Genomic DNA, 15,956 nt, shown 5'->3' on the forward strand with positions numbered 1-15,956 from the left:
TTAGTGTTTCATTCATGTTGTTTATTTTATTTACCGCATTCTCAGTAATGCATACCTTGGTACACGATGTATTTAAGAAACTCCGCCTTTGCACTGGATTCGCTCATTTATTGGTTTAGGGGCGGGCTTATATGTCGTAACGGCTGATGTGCATTATTTGAAATCCTCCTTCTGCACGGAGCCGAGACTTAGATGATCTTGAGTTTACCGCATTCTGTAATAAAGTTACTTTTTGAAGGTAGGCCTTTTTCGTGTAGATTACCTTGTTAGCAATCTGATTAATGTACCGTTTTTGGTGATGTGTTTATTTGGTGTTTATAGATCATTTCATTCTATACACGAGATGTATTTAAAATCACATTGATAGAACCGTATGATGTTGTTTTTAGATAAGTCAGACCTTTTCCATTAGTTATTATGGAGCTGTTATTTGTATGCCTTTATGCTGATTTTAGTTTAATTGAAATCCGTTTTATGGAGCCTTTTAAATGAGACTATGTTGCACGAAACGCTTTAAATGCCAAGTTACATCTATTCAACCATTTTATGCTATTTGTGTTCTTTCTTTAATAAATGGATGGAAGTCAATTTGTAATACCTAGTGTCCGCGAACATTAAAGGCAGGACAGATGTTGCACTTGCAGTGACTCGGATTCTGTAATGCTTTTGTTTTGCATTTCTCTAAACCCGGTACTGTATTGGTAAAAGCCTTGTGTGAAAAGTGAAATGTACCTGAGTAAATACCTGAACTTATAAAAGAGGCTTTTACGCCGTTAGCACGTTGTATGTATGTCGTTAGCGTCTTTAGAAGACAACAAAATGTAACTGCAAAGATGTTCTCATATATATGCTAGCAAACTTCAGGAGAAATCACAGAATTTGCAAAGCTATTGTAAGATTTCTTTTTTAAGAACTGTAGGTAGAAAAGAACTGGACATCATATCAAATTCAAAATAAAATTTGTCATGTTATTGCCATTTATGCACAACTAAAAGTGTTTTTTAGATATTTCCTTATTTACTTTGCATAACACTCAAGATGTTTGTAATTTAGTACAGTATACTTTAAGGAAATGTTCCACATTAAATGTCAATAATTTTTCATTGAAACTTTCATGTTTAGTGTTTTGAAGTCCAGTGCTGTCTGAAATAGTTAAAGTCAACATAGCATAATAGGGGGTGGGTGGCATACTGGTACCACTGCTGCCTCGTCTCACAGTAAGGAGACCAGATGCCACATCCCAAGTCCTCATGGTGTGGAGTTTGCATGCTCTCCCTTTGCATGCATAGGTTTTCTACAGGTGATTGGGTTTCCTCTTACAGTACAAAGACATGCTGATTAGGTGGACTGATAATAGTAAATTGGCAAGTGTGTTCACCATACGGTAGACTGTGCCCTGTCCAGGAGATTATTCTTGCCTATGTTTGCTGCAGCGTTGCTCCAGATTAAGCGAGTTTAGAAAATGGTACAGTGGTGTGAAAAACTATTTGTCCCCTTCCTGATTTCTTATTCTTTTGCATGTTTGTCACACAAAATGTTTTTGATCATCAAACACATTTAACCATTAGTCAAATATAACACAAGTAAACACAACATGCAGTTTTTAAATGATGGTTTTTATTATTTAGGGAGAAAAAATCCAAACCTACATGGCCCTGTGTGAAAAAGTAATTGCCTCCTGAACCTAATAACTGGTTGGGCCACCCTTAGCAGCAATAACTGCAATCAAGCGTTTATGATAACTTGCAATGAGTCTTTTACAGCTCTGGAGGAATTTTGGCCCACTCATCTTTGCAGAATTGTTGTAATTCAGCTTTATTTGAGGGTTTTCTAGCATGAACCGCCTTTTTAAGGTCATGCCATAGCATCTCAATTGGATTCAGGTCAGGACTTTGACTAGGCCACTCCAAAGTCTTCATTTTGTTTTTCTTCAGCCATTCAGAGGTGGATTTGCTGGTGTGTTTTGGGTCATTGTCCTGTTGCAGCACCCAAGATCGCTTCAGTTTGAGTTGACGAACAGATGGCCGGACATTCTCCTTCAGGATTTTTGGTAGACAGTAGAATTCATGGTTCCATCTATCACAGCAAGCCTTCCAGGTCCTGAAGCAGCAAAACAACCCCAGACCATCACACTACCACCACCATATTTTACTGTTGGTATGATGTTCTTTTCTGAAATGCTGTGTTCCTTTTACGCCAGATGTAACGGGACATTTGCCTTCCAAAAGTTCAACTTTTGTCTCATCAGTCCACAAGGTATTTTCCCAAAAGTCTTGGCAATCGTTGAGATGTTTCTTAGCAAAATTGAGACGAGCCCTAATGTTCTTTTGCTTAACAGTGGTTTTGCGTCTTGGAAATCTGCCATGCAGGCCGTTTTGCTCAGTCTCTTTCTTATGGTGGAGTCGTGAACACTGACCTTAATTGAGGCAAGTGAGGCCTGCAGTTCTTTAGACGTTGTCCTGGGGTCTTTTGTGACCTCTCGGATGAGTCGACTCTGCGCTCTTGGGGTAATTTTGGTCGGCCGGCCACTCCTGGGAAGGTTCACCACTGTTTCATGTTTTTGCCATTTGTGGATAATGGCTCTCACTGTGGTTCGCTGGAGTCCCAAAGCTTTAGAAATGGCTTTATAACCTTTACCAGACTGATAGATCTCAATGACTTCTGTTCTCATTTGTTCCTAAATTTTTTGGATCTTGGTATGATGTCTAGCTTTTGAGGTGCTTTTGGTCTACTTCTCTGTGTCAGGCAGCTCCTATTTAAGTGATTTCTTGATTAAAACAGGTGTGGCAGTAATCAGGCCTGGGGGTGGCTATGGAAATTGAACTCAGGTGTGATACACCACAGTTAGGTTATTTTTTACAAGGGGCAATTACTTTTTCACACAGGGCCATGTAGGTTTGGATTTTTTTCTCCTAAATAATAAAACCATCATTTAAAACTGCATTTTGTGTTTACTTGTGTTATATTTGACTAATGGTTAAATGTGTTTGATGATCAGAAACATTTTGTGTGACAAACATGCAAAAGAATAAGAAATCAGGAAGGGGGCAAATAGTTTTTCACACCACTGTATGTCATGGCACAACATAATACGAGGACAATAGACAAAGGGATCTGCTCAAAGAATTGTAATTGTAAGATGTACAAATTATATTTACATTGCATTTTTCTTGTTTTACAAGGAAGAAATGATTGTTTTCTTTTAGTCATATTAATAGTTTAAGTATTTTTTTACATCTGCTTGTAGTTTGCTTTTTAACCAAAACTTGGAACATACCCAGTTTTTCTCATTATCTTTTATGACAAAGAAATTTATGTCAAAATTACTTTTTTTTTCTTTTTATTAAGTTTATTGCAATCCATACAAATCAATTATTACAATCCATACAAATCAATCAAGTTTTTACATAAAGAAAAATTGAGTTAAGAACAAATCAATCCCCACCCCTGAGAGAGAGAGAGAGAGCAAGCCAAACGGCATGAAATTTAAGACCTGTAAACATACCTAAATTAATAAATTCTCTGTGCTTTATGAGATTATTTTAAAATATTACTGATTAGATCCTACCATGTTTTGAAAAAAAGTCTGTATAGATCCTCTAACTGAGTATTTGATTTTTTCCAATTTCAAATAGTATAACACATCGGTTTCCCACTGACTTAAAAGAGGAGAGTTTGGGTTCTTCCAGTTTATCAGAATAAGTCTGCGTGCCAAAAGTGTAGTGAATGCAATCACAGTTTGCTTGTCTTTCTCCACCTTAAACCCATCTGGAAGAACCCCAAACACAGCTGTTAATGGGTTAGGAGGGATTGTGAGACCAAGGCTGTCTGAAAGGTAATTAAAAATATTCGTCTAGAATGATGTTAATTTGGTGCAGGCTCAGAACATGTGACCCAGTGAGGCTGGAACTTGACTGCAGTGTTTGCAGCTTGTATCGTGCCCTGGAAACATTTTGGAGAGTTTTAGTCGAGACAGATGTGCTCGATATATAATTTTGAGTTGTGTAATTGTATGCTTTGCGCATATGGAGCTCGAGTGAATTCTCAGCATTGCTACTTTCCACTCCTTTTCTGATATATTAATTGAGAGATCTTTTTCCCAGTGACCTCTTGGATTTTTGAAAGGGAGGGATTGTAAAATGATTTTATATATTGTAGAGATGGAGTCTAAGTCCTTGAGATTGAGCAATATTTTTTCCAGCATGGATGTGGGTGCAAGATGAGGAAAATCTGGAAGGTTCTTTTTAACAAAGTTCCTGATTTGAAGATAGTGAAAGAAATGTGTAGCTGGAATGTTAAATTTGGAATGTAATTGTTCATAGGATGCAAAGACGTTTTCTATATAAAGATCTCTAAGCAAGTTAATTCCAAATTTTTTCCAGATATTAAAAGGTTGAAAGAGGTGGTTCTCCTGCAGAGGTGCCACAGAAAGAAGCTTCTCCGTCTTAAAATGCTTTCTACATTGGTTCCAGATTCTAAGTGAGTGGAGCACAATTGGGTTATTAGTGTATTGCCGATAACGTGTGTTTATTGGAGCACAGAGCAAGGAATACAAAGAAGTACTACAGGATTTTACTTCTATTGCGGACCAGGCCTGTATATGTTCTTCTATATGTGTCCAGGTTCTTATCGCTTGTATATTTGCTGCCCAGTAATAAAACTGGAAATTGGGTAGAGCCATGCCACCTTCTGCCGTTTGTCTTTGTAGGGTCGCTCTCTGGATGCGTGGATTTTTTGAATTGCAAATAAATGAGGTTATTGTTGAATCTAATTGCTTAAAGAATTATTTATTAATGTATATTGGAATGTTTTGAAATAAGAAAAGGAGCTTAGGAAGAATATTCATCTTAACAGTGTTAATTCTTCTAGTTAGTGTGAGATGAAGGGTTGACCATCTATACAAGTCTTACTTGATTTTTTTCATGTGGATGGCGAAATTTTGTTGATAAAGAGTTTTATGTTTACTTGTGATGTTTACCTCTAGGTATTTAAACTGTTCTGCAATGATGAAAGGTACAGTATCTAATCTAATATTATATGCTTGTGAATTCACTGGAAAGAGTACACTTTTATTCAGATTAACAACAACAACAACATTTATTTATATAGCACATTTTCATACAAACAGTAGCTCAAAGTGCTTTACATATTAAAGAATAGAAAAATGAAAGACATAATTATAAAAAAAATAAATCAACATTAACATCGAATAAGAGTAAGGTTCAATGGCCAGGGGACAGAAAAACAAAAACTCCAGACGGCTGGAGAAAAATAAAATCTGTAGGGATTCCAGACCATGATACCGCCCAGTCCCTCTGGGCATTCTACCTAACATAAATGAAACAGTCCTCTTTGGATTTAGGATTCTCACGGAAGGGCTTGATGATGATGATGGTCACGTAGACTTCTTCCTTTTAATCCGTCCATCATTGTTGGAGCATCATGAAGCTTTGAGTAGGTGGAGGTGGTGCAGGCCACCACCACAAAGAAACCGGAAAAAGAAACAGAAAAGAGAGTAGGGGTCAGTACCGATTTTAGAGCCACCATGAATAGTTGTTATGATGAATTGAACATACAGAGTATCAGGATTAAGTTAAATTACGATTAAAATGAAGTTATAAAAGGCCATGTTAACGTAATGTGTTTTCAGCAGTGTTCTAAAGTGCTCTACTGTATCAGCCTGGCGAATTCCTATTGGCAGGCTATTCCAGATTTTAGGTGCATAACAGCAGAAGGCCGCCTCACCACTTCTTTTAAGTTTTGTTCTTGGAATTCTAAGGAGACACTCATTTGAGGATCTGAGGTTACGATTTGGAATATAAGGTGTCAGACATTCCGATATATAAGATGGGGCGAGATTATTTAAGGCTTTATAAACCATAAGCAGAATTTTAAAGTCAATTCTGAATGACACAGGTAACCAGTGTAGTGACATAAAACTGGTGTGATGTGTTCTGATTTTCTTTTCCTAGTTAGGATTCTAGCAGCTGCATTCTGCACTAGTTGCAAACGATTTATATCTTTTTGGGTAGTCCTGAGAGGAGTGCATTACAGTAATCTAGTCGACTGAAAACAAACGCGTGAACTAATTTCTCAGCATCTTTCAGTGATATAAGAGGTCTAACTTTACTTATGTTTCTTAAGTGAAAAAATGCTGTCCTAATGATCTGATTAATATGTGATTTAAAATTCAGATTACAGTCAACAATCACCCCTAAGCTTTTAACCTCCGTCTTGACTTTTAATCCTAATGTATCCAGTTTATTTCTAATAGCCTCATTGTATCCATTATTGCTGATCACTAAAATTTCAGTTTTCTCTTTATTTAACTTGAGAAAATTACTATTCATCCATTCTGAGATACTAGTCAGACATTGTGTTAGTGAATCAATAGAATCAGGGTCATCAGGTGCTATTGATAAGTACAGCTGTGTGTCATCAGCATAGCTGTGGTAGCTCACGTTGTGCCCTGAGATAATCTGACCTAACGGAAGCATGTAGATTGAGAATAACAGCGGACCCAGGATAGAGCCTTGTGGAACACCATATTGGATATCATGTGTCTTCGAGTTGTAATTCCCACAACTAACAAAATATTTTCTCCCTGTCAGGTAGGATTCAAACCAATTTAAGACACTGCCAGAGAGGCCCACCCATTGACTAAGGCGATTTCTAAGAATGTTGTGATCAATGGTGTCAAATGCAGCACTCAGATCTAAGAGGATGAGAACAGATAAATGGCCTCTGTCTGCATTTACCCGCAAGTCATTTACTACTTTAACGAGTGCAGTTTCTGTGCTGTGATTTGTTCTAAAACCTGACTGAAATTTATCAAGAATAGCATGTTTATTTAGGTGGTCATTTAACTGCATAATGACTGCCTTCTCTAGAACTTTACTTAAGAAGGGCAGGTTAGAGATGGGTCTAAAATTTTCAAGAGCGAGGGTCAAGATTATGTTTCTTAAGTAGGGGTTTAACTACAGCAGTCTTAAGACAGTCTGGGAAGACCCCAGTATCTAGTGACGAATTTACTTTGTCAAGAACATTATCAATTAGCACGCCTGATACTTCTTTGAAAAACCTTGTTGGTATCGGGTCAAGGACGAGGTGGAGGGTTTTAATTGAGATATTATTTTTGTAAATCAGGTAAATCTATCCTAGTGAAAGAGTTTAATTTGTTTATAACAGGATGTTGGGGTTTAGGGGATCCTTAGTGTTGGGGAGATATACTATGTTATTTCTAATATCATTAATTTTTGATTGAAAATACAGCGACAGCCTCACAGGTTTCACTGGAAGCACTTAGGAGGCATTCCTTTGAGCTACCTGGGTTTAGTAGGCGATCAATTGTTGAAAATAAGACTCTAGGATTACTAGCATTGTTATTTATAATCTTGAGAAATAGCAGCGTCTCTCAAGACGGACAGTGTTATTGTATTCTGTTATTTTGACTTTTAATATTTCGTGGTGGATAGTAAGTTTAGTCTTCCTCCATTGACGCTCAGCTCTACGGCATGTTCTCTTTAAATCAGACACTCTTTGGGTCTTCCATGGTATACCAATGCTAGAAGATTTTTTCACTGTCTTTTCAGGTGCAACTATGTCAACAGCAGCTCTCACTTTAGAATTAAATCTTTCCACCTTACTATTTACATTGTCCTCGCTATTATAGCTGGCACTATAAACGGACTGATTGCTTAAAATGTTTGTAAGTTTTAAAGCTGCTGCCAATCAAAGAAGCGTTTTTAACAATATGCTTCTCATGAGTGTTTTTATCATTATTTCTATATTAAAAGTAGAAGAAAATGGTCTGATAGACCAATATCAATGATCTGTTTTATATCAACTTTCAGTCCTTTAGTAATCACTAAGTCTAATGTATGACCTGCTTTATGTGTAGGCTGATTTATGAGTTGTCTCAAATCAAAAGAATCCAGGAGGTTCATAAATTCTTTTACTTTTAGATCACACTGATTATCTATATGAAAATTAAAGTCGCCAACTATTAGGAGTGTGTCATAGTTAGTAATTAAAATTGACATTAAGTCAGAGAATTCCTCAAGAACGACGTTTATATTTAGGAGGTCTATACACGGATAGTATTAGAACTTGAGAATCTCCATGAATAACAACGGCGAGATACTCAAAGGACTTGAACTTACCAAAACTGACATCTTTACATTTTAATCGCTCGAGTAAATGTTAGCCAATCCGCCCCCCCTTTTTCCCTGGCGGTTTGCATGAGTAAAACTGTAATCCGGAGGCGCAGATTCGATTAAAACTGCCGCGGCATCTGAATTCAAGCCATGTTTCATTTAGTGCAATAAGATCTATTTTTTATCACTAATAAGATCGTTGATAAAAAAACGTTTTGTTAGTTAAAGCTCTAACATTTAATAGTGCCATATTTAATGTTTCGGAGGTGCAGAGATGAGTACTATGTGCGTTATTGTTATTTGGAATAGGAACTAAATTATTATTATTAGCGCCGCTCTGTGTGTATTTTTTGTTTAATCTGTGATCTGTTTTATAGTTTTAATACATTGTTCCTCTAAAATAGTGATTTTAATTAGATTATTGGAGTTTATGCCGTATTTCCTAGGTTTTCTACGTGCATTGAGATTGCTTATTACAGTATTAATGGTGTGCACTTTAACGGAAGACTCTATTAAACATTCATCATGTCCTGGCACAGCAGTATTATTTCGGAAGGGGTTAAGAGCAGAGATAGATAGTCAAGAAAACGAATTACCTTCGATATGTTTTCGAGAGGACCCGGCGCAAACTGTTCGGATGCAGGCCATCACGCTTGAAGAGACGCGGCTTTTCCAAAAAGAGATTCCAATTGTTGATGAAACCGACATCCTTCTTCTTGCAGAAACCCTGTAGCCAGTTGTTCAACTTTAGCAGACGACTGTAGTACTCGTGTTCTGAGACCAGCGATCTTTTGAAATTCTGTGAGTGCCGTTAAGACTGCAGGCACAGAATTTTCTGGGTCCGATATATACAGTACCATATCATCTGTATATAATGAAATTTTCTGTTCCAGTACTTCTCTGCTAATCCCCTCTATCTGATCAGTATTTTGACAATGTATTGTCAGTGGTTCAACGGCAATTGCAAACATCAGCGGTGACAAGGGGCATCCTTGTCTAGTACCACGTTCTAGTTTAAAGTAGTCTGAGCAAATGTTGTTGATGTAAACTGAAGCTTCTGGGTTAGTACACAGTAATTTAATCCATGCACAAATGTTCGGGCCAAACCCAAACTTCTCCAATGTAGTAAAAAGCTATTTCCATTCAATCATGTTGAATGCTTTTTCTGCATCCAATGATAAAAATATTTCTGGGGTGTTTGATTTAGTTCGTGAGTATATTACATTAAACTGGTGTTGAAGATTTGAAGTTAAGTGTCGGCCCCTAATAAATCCAGTTTGGTCTTATGATTTTACCGAGGGGAGTACTTTCTCCATCCTTCTAGCTATGATTTTAGAGAGTATTTTAACGTCGTTATTCAGAAGTGAAATTGGTCTGTATGATGCACATTGTAATAAGTCCTTATTTTGTTTTGGAAAAACGGTGATTAGGGCTTGGTGAAAGGTTTGAGGAAGAGATTGGTGATCTCTGGCTTCTGTAAATGTTGCTAATAGGAGAGGAACTAGCTGAAGGGAGAATTTCTTGTAAAACTCTGCAGGGTAGCCATCAGGGCCTGCTGCTTTCCCGCCTTGGAGTGACTTTATAGCATCTAGTAATTCTGATAATGCCAGAGGTTTCTCAAGTTCCTCCGCACTAAAAGTGTCTATTTGTGGTATCTGTAATGTATCCAGAAATGCGTTAGATTGTGTATTATTGTCTTTAAACTCCGTAGTATATAAGGATTTATAGTAGTCTCTGAAAGTGTGCATTATATTTTTGTGGTCGACGAGTTTAACTCCGTTCACGTTGGTGATTTCTGAGATTGCGTTGCGCACTTCTTGCTTGTGAATTTGTTGAGCTAAAAGCTTATTAGCTTTCTCCATGTTCATAGTAATGATGTCTGGATTTATAAATTAGTTGTTCAGTTTCTTTAGTTGTCAAGAGGTTTAGTTCTGAATGTAGAGCCTGCCTCCTCCTATGTAGAGTCTCGCTTGGTAGTCTGGCATGTTCTTCATCTATTCTAGTAATTTCGCTTTTTATCTCTGCTAGTTTCTTGGCTTCGAATTTATTTCTGTGGGAAAGATATGAGACAATCTGACCTCTTAAGAAGGCCTTAAGAGTTTCCCAGAGTATTCCTGCAGAGATCTCGGAGGTTGTATTTGTCTCTAGAAAAAAATTGATTTGTTTGGATATAAATTCCATACAATTCTCGTCCGCTAATAGAAGCGGGTTGAGACACCATCTGCGGGGTGAGTGTATGGGGCTTAGTAATTTTAGCTCCAAGATCATGGGTGCATGGTCAGAAAGTAATCAATCCTTGAGTAGCAATGGTGTACTGGTAAGTAGAAAGAATATGTTCTTGAGTTTGGGTTTAAAAACCTCCAGGGGTCTGATGTCAAAATTAATTTTTATTTAGAAACTTTAGTGGTTAATATAACAACTTGAAATTTCCAGTTCACCAAGTTCTGTTTGAATCTTTCTACATGTTGAAAGAATAGTCCACCCAAAAATGTAAATGTTTGTGTTAATTTACCCTGTGTTGTTTGTAGTGATGACTGAGAAATATTTTTAATCTCATGTTTTCATGGAGAACGGAGATGATAAAAATTAATGATATTCCTGGCTTCATTAGGGGGCTAATATTGAACAGCAGCAAACAAAATTCAAATATCCATGAAAAAAAGTCTAAAATTACTTGCATGTCATTTATCCAGTATTCCAAAGGGCATACTTTTTTTTTTTTAAACAAATATATTGTTAAATAAATACTTCTGGCGAATCGGTGTTGTATATTGTACACAAACAAAACGTATGAGCCTTTGAACTGCAGACCCATCTCTTCCCATCACTCATTGGTTAACAATCCGGTCATAATGAAAATATGAGATTACAAATTTTCTTGACCTTCACTACAAACAACATGGGGTAAGTAATAGATAAATGAATACTTAGTGATATTTTATTTAAGCTTTCTTAAGTTTAAATTGTAATGTTTTTACGTTGGCTTAATTGTTTAACTATGGCCATGTCATTTGATTTTTTTTTTGTCTTTGATTTTAAAGTCTGTCTTTCAGCTTTAGAGGAACTTGTTTACATTTTAAACATAAATGCCCAGAAAACCTGGACAACCTTCCCATCAACGGAAGCAGACCACTCCTGGAAAAAGACATGTTCCTAGTACATCAGGACTTGGCTCCCTTGCATCTCCTTTACGGACCCCTCATCAAACGCGTCGTTTAAGTGGTCCAGGTATGTTAACTTCAATGTACCATTTATTTATTTATAAAGATCAATGGGGTTATTTTGGTCTCTCATGCAGGATACAATGGCAGATAAGTGAAGATGAAAGAAAGAAATATTGCTTTTATCAAGCAGAAAGTACAGAGATTCCAAATCAGTCATTTAAATCATTTGTATGGGACAAGGTTCTGTCATGTTTTACGTTGTAGTTCATTGGTGAATTTTGCGTTCTCAGACTTGCTTAGCTTGATGCAGTATTGAGGAGTGTTGGAATCAGTTCCAGCAGCTTTGTCATAAGGTATACATGAGTTGTGCACACACCCACACATGCATAGGGCCAATTTGGAATCTCCAACTAACCTAAAAAGCTATTCTTTTGGGAATGGAAAAATAAATGAGTTCCCACAAGAAAACCTATTCATGCATGCTATACTGTATTTAAACCCAGGGCATTGAATTTGTGAGACATTAGTGCTTGTATATGACATCAAATTCAATTCTGTTTATTTTTGTATATTGCTTCTTACTGAGAGATTGTTCATTGCGCTATAAGAAGTTCACAGTCAAAACACAATTACAATTTAATGCATTAATGTAACATTAATGAAGCAAAGCAATATCTGTCCGCAAATAATATTGTTGAACTTTGGCCGGTTGATATTGGGGGAGAGGAAAGCAAACTTCAGTCATACCTGGAGAAACTAAACATCTGAGGGAGATCTTGGTCACGTATAGCGCAATGTCAAAAGGTAAAGTCAGTCCCAGTCATAGTTCTGCAGACCTAGGCCAACTAGCCACCCACACTCTCTTGGCCATTCTAAAGTGAAAGTATTATGGGTCATCTAATATGAGACAGAATCTTTCAATTGATTCATTTCAAAGCTCTTAGTATTTCAAGTTTTTTTTTTATGGCCAGGAAGATGATTTGGAGGTAAAGAGGTTTGCCAAATTGCCGGAGCAGAACATCAGGATGAGAAACAGAATAGTAGAGGGTTAGTAATGGTTCATAATTACTGTAATACTTATATTTTTATACAATTATACATATAAAACTAATCAACAGCTGTAATCAGAGTATGCTAGATTTGAGTCTTAAGCCTGGATTTAAAAGCTGACACTGAAGGGACATCTTTTAAATTATTAGTTGTACAGCTTTGGGGCCTTATAGCTAAAATCTCAACCTCCCACGGTCATTTTATTAATCCTTGGAGTGTTTAGTGGCCCAGCATCTTCAGATCTTAATATGCACTCTAGTTTGTAAAGTTTAAGGCTTTAATTGTAAGAATGAATATTTTGAAACCAACCCTAAATTTAAATGGAAGCTAGTATAATGTCTTGAAAACAGGAGCCATGCTGTTGTTCTTGTAATTAATCTTGTAACAGCATTTTGAATTAGATAGATAGATAGATAGATAGATAGATAGATAACTGAAAACCCTGATTCTAGAATGTTGTAAATAGCCAGTAAATGATGCATTGCAGTAGTTAGTCCTACTAGAGCCTAATCTATTAATTAACTTCTCAGTATCCTCTGTATTTGGAAGTCATTTTATTTTTTTTTCTTTTAACAGATTTCAGATAGTATTGTAATGTGTTATTTAAATTACATGGTAGTATCAAAAATATTTAGGGAAAATGTTTTATATTATTCAGTAAACATATAATACAGTTTCTAAATTGCTACTTAATATATTTAAGTAATAAAGTTATCCAACATTCCCATGCCCAAGTGAAAAGATAATTGCCTTCTTAGTTATCCACTCAAACAGCTGATCAAAGATATCTGATAATTAGACTTAACTGACTGAACACAGCTAGACCTGATTATAGCCAGCCCTTTTAAATCCAAATTTACCACTATCTGATATAAAAACAACACAGACAACAGGTAATTTTAATAAGGAAAATTTTTAAATCCTTGTTAGCAAGATGCACAATAGAAAGCACTTTTTTGACAGTACTATACAGAGTAAAAACAAAGTATTGCTGCTGTTTTCATTTATTTTAAAAATGAATCTTGATTACCATATTTGCACAAGTATATCCCACACCCTTGTATAACTTGCCCATTATGTCTTCCAGTAATTAAAAAAAGATATATCCTGCACCCTTCTATAACCCACACATTTGCTCTCTTTCATTAAAAAAGCAAGTTTAACTCCAGTTTGTGTTCATATTTTTACATGCAAACATGTCAAAATGGAGTACAAATGTGGATAAGTTTTCAGTCAGCCAGCTAAAACAGACACCTGATCCCAAGTGGAGACATGATGTCGTCAAACTGTACTAAGCATTTGCCTTCCTGTGCTGTAAGGCCGATTTGATACTGTGGCATTTTCTACATCTCTCCATCCCCTTTCTGTTCCACTGAACAGAGTGTGAGCACCTCAAAGTGAGACCTTCTTTACGGAAAAAAAACCGAACTAACAGGTTTAGATGCTTGCAGAATAGCTGATAAAGTCTTCTGTTCGCATGTTTGCTCTATTCTAACCTGGTAAACGAAACAACATGGTAGATGCATTCATGTTTAGGAAAAGAAAGTAGAGGTATTATAACAACATTTAAAACCAGAGAATCTGCATGTTTTTATACAGGTACAAGGTTTTGTTTTTTTATAGACACTTTTATGTAGATTCCCCAAAATCGTTATCTCACTCAAAGAGTTTGTATGCCATACCAGTTAGTGTTAGAAATTCATTTAAACACTGCAGGTTAGAAATCTACAGCAGGGAAAATAAGCATTGAACGCGTCAACGTTTTTAACCAGATGTTGGTAACAATCCAAGTAATCCACACATACAAAGAAATCAAAACAAACAAGTCCATAAATTAAGTTATTTGTAATAAAGTAGAATGACACAGGGAAAAAGTTTTGAACAAATGAAGAAAAGGAGGTGCAAAAAGGCATGAGAAGCCGTGAAACCAGCTGAAATCTGTCAGTATTTAGAAAGCAATCCTGCCCCCTATCAGTGCAAATTAATATCAGTTGATTTAGCCCTCAATGGTAGCCTATATTTCTCATTACTAAGGTGTCATACAAGAAGCATCTCCTAATGGGTAAAGCAAAGAGCTCTCTCAAGACCTTTGAAATCTTATTGTTGCAAAACATACTGATAACGTTGGTTACAGATGTAATTCAAAACTTCAAACTGTTCCAGTGAGCACTGTTGGGGCCATAATCCAGAACTGGAAAGAACACCATATCACCATAACCGTCCATGACCAGGTGCTCCTCGCAAAATTTCTGACAGAGGAGTCAAAAGAATAATCAGAACAGTTATCTAAGAGCCAAGGGCCACTCACGGAGAACTTTAGAAAGACCTGGAATTAGCAGGTACAGTTGTTTCAAAGAAAAAAACACTTGCACCTGAACACCAGCAAGACCAAGGAACTGGTGGTGGATTTTAGGAGGCCCAGGACCCTTATGAACCCCGTGATCATCAGAGGAGACTGTGTGCAGAGGGTACAGACCTTTGAATACCTGGGAGTGCAGCTGGATGACAAATTTGACTGGACTGCCAATACTGATGCTCTGTGTAAGAAAGGACAGAGCCGACTATACTTTCTTAGAAGGCTGGCGTCCTTCAACATCTGCAATAAGATGCTGCAGATGTTCTACTAGACGGTTGTGGCGAGTGCCCTCTCCTACGCGTTGGTGTGCTGGGGAGGCAGCTTAAAGATGGACGCCACACGCCTGGACAAACTTGTTAAGATGGCAGGCTCTATTGTAGGAGTAAAGTTGGACAGTTTAACATCTGTGGCAGAGCGATGGGCACTAAGCAAACTCCTGTAAATCACGAAGAATCCACTGCATCCACTGAACAGTGTCATCTCCAAACCGAGGAGTAGCTTCAGTGACAGACTTTTGTCACTGTCTTGCTCCACTGACAGACTGAGGAGATCGTTCCTCCCCCACACTATGCGACTCTTCAATTCCACCCAGGGGAGTAAATGCTAACATTACTCAAAAGTTATTGTCTGCTTTTACATGCATTTTTTATTACTCTTTTAATATTGTTTTTTGTATCAGTATAATGCTGCTGGATTATGTGAATTTCCCCTTGGGATTAATAAACTGTCTGTCTGTCTATCTGTCTGTCTGTAAGTGTCTGTCTAACGCACCCAATATCCATGGCCTCTGCACTGCTGACGAGAAAAGCATGTTGAAGTTCGTTTAAAGTTTGCTGCACAACATTTGGAGAAGCCAGTGAAACACTTGGAGAATATAGTCTGGTCAGATGAGTCCAAAATTTAACTTTTTGGGTGTTAAACACAGAGGAGAAATGGCACTGTACACCACTATGGTGTGGGGCTGTTTTTCAGCATATTATAGTACTGGCAGACTTCATATAATTGAAGAAAGGATGAATGGAGAAATGCACCGGGAAATTCTTGATAATCTGCTGCCATCTACCAGGATGCTGAAGATGAGACAAGGGTGGGCATTTCAGCAAGACAATGATCCCAAATACATAGCCAAGGAAACTCTCAGTTGATTTCAGAGAAAGAAAATAAAGCTGCTAGAATGGCCCGTCAATCACCCGACTTGAATCCAATTGAAACATCTATGGAAAGAACTGA

General features: G+C 37.0%; 1 protein-coding gene across 2 annotated transcripts in view; it reads left to right on the plus strand.

Annotated features, from left to right (window-relative positions):
• The window catches only part of LOC120539070 (histone H3-like centromeric protein cnp1), a 47,197-nt gene that overhangs the window by 1,323 nt on the left and 29,918 nt on the right, over positions 1 to 15,956 (plus strand). The window contains exons 1-2 of one of the 2 annotated variants that reach the window (XM_039768798.1): positions 150 to 238; positions 11,198 to 11,384. In XM_039768798.1, the coding sequence (XP_039624732.1) occupies positions 11,243 to 11,384 (142 nt within the window). In that variant the 5' untranslated portion in view covers positions 150 to 238; positions 11,198 to 11,242. Of the gene's footprint in view, positions 1 to 149; positions 239 to 11,197; positions 11,385 to 15,956 lie in introns of those variants that run through there. The other variant, XM_039768799.1, reaches the window with a different exon arrangement.

Source organism: Polypterus senegalus, chromosome 11 (genome assembly GCF_016835505.1).
Source record: "Polypterus senegalus isolate Bchr_013 chromosome 11, ASM1683550v1, whole genome shotgun sequence".
Classification (NCBI taxonomy): domain Eukaryota; kingdom Metazoa; phylum Chordata; class Cladistia; order Polypteriformes; family Polypteridae; genus Polypterus; species Polypterus senegalus.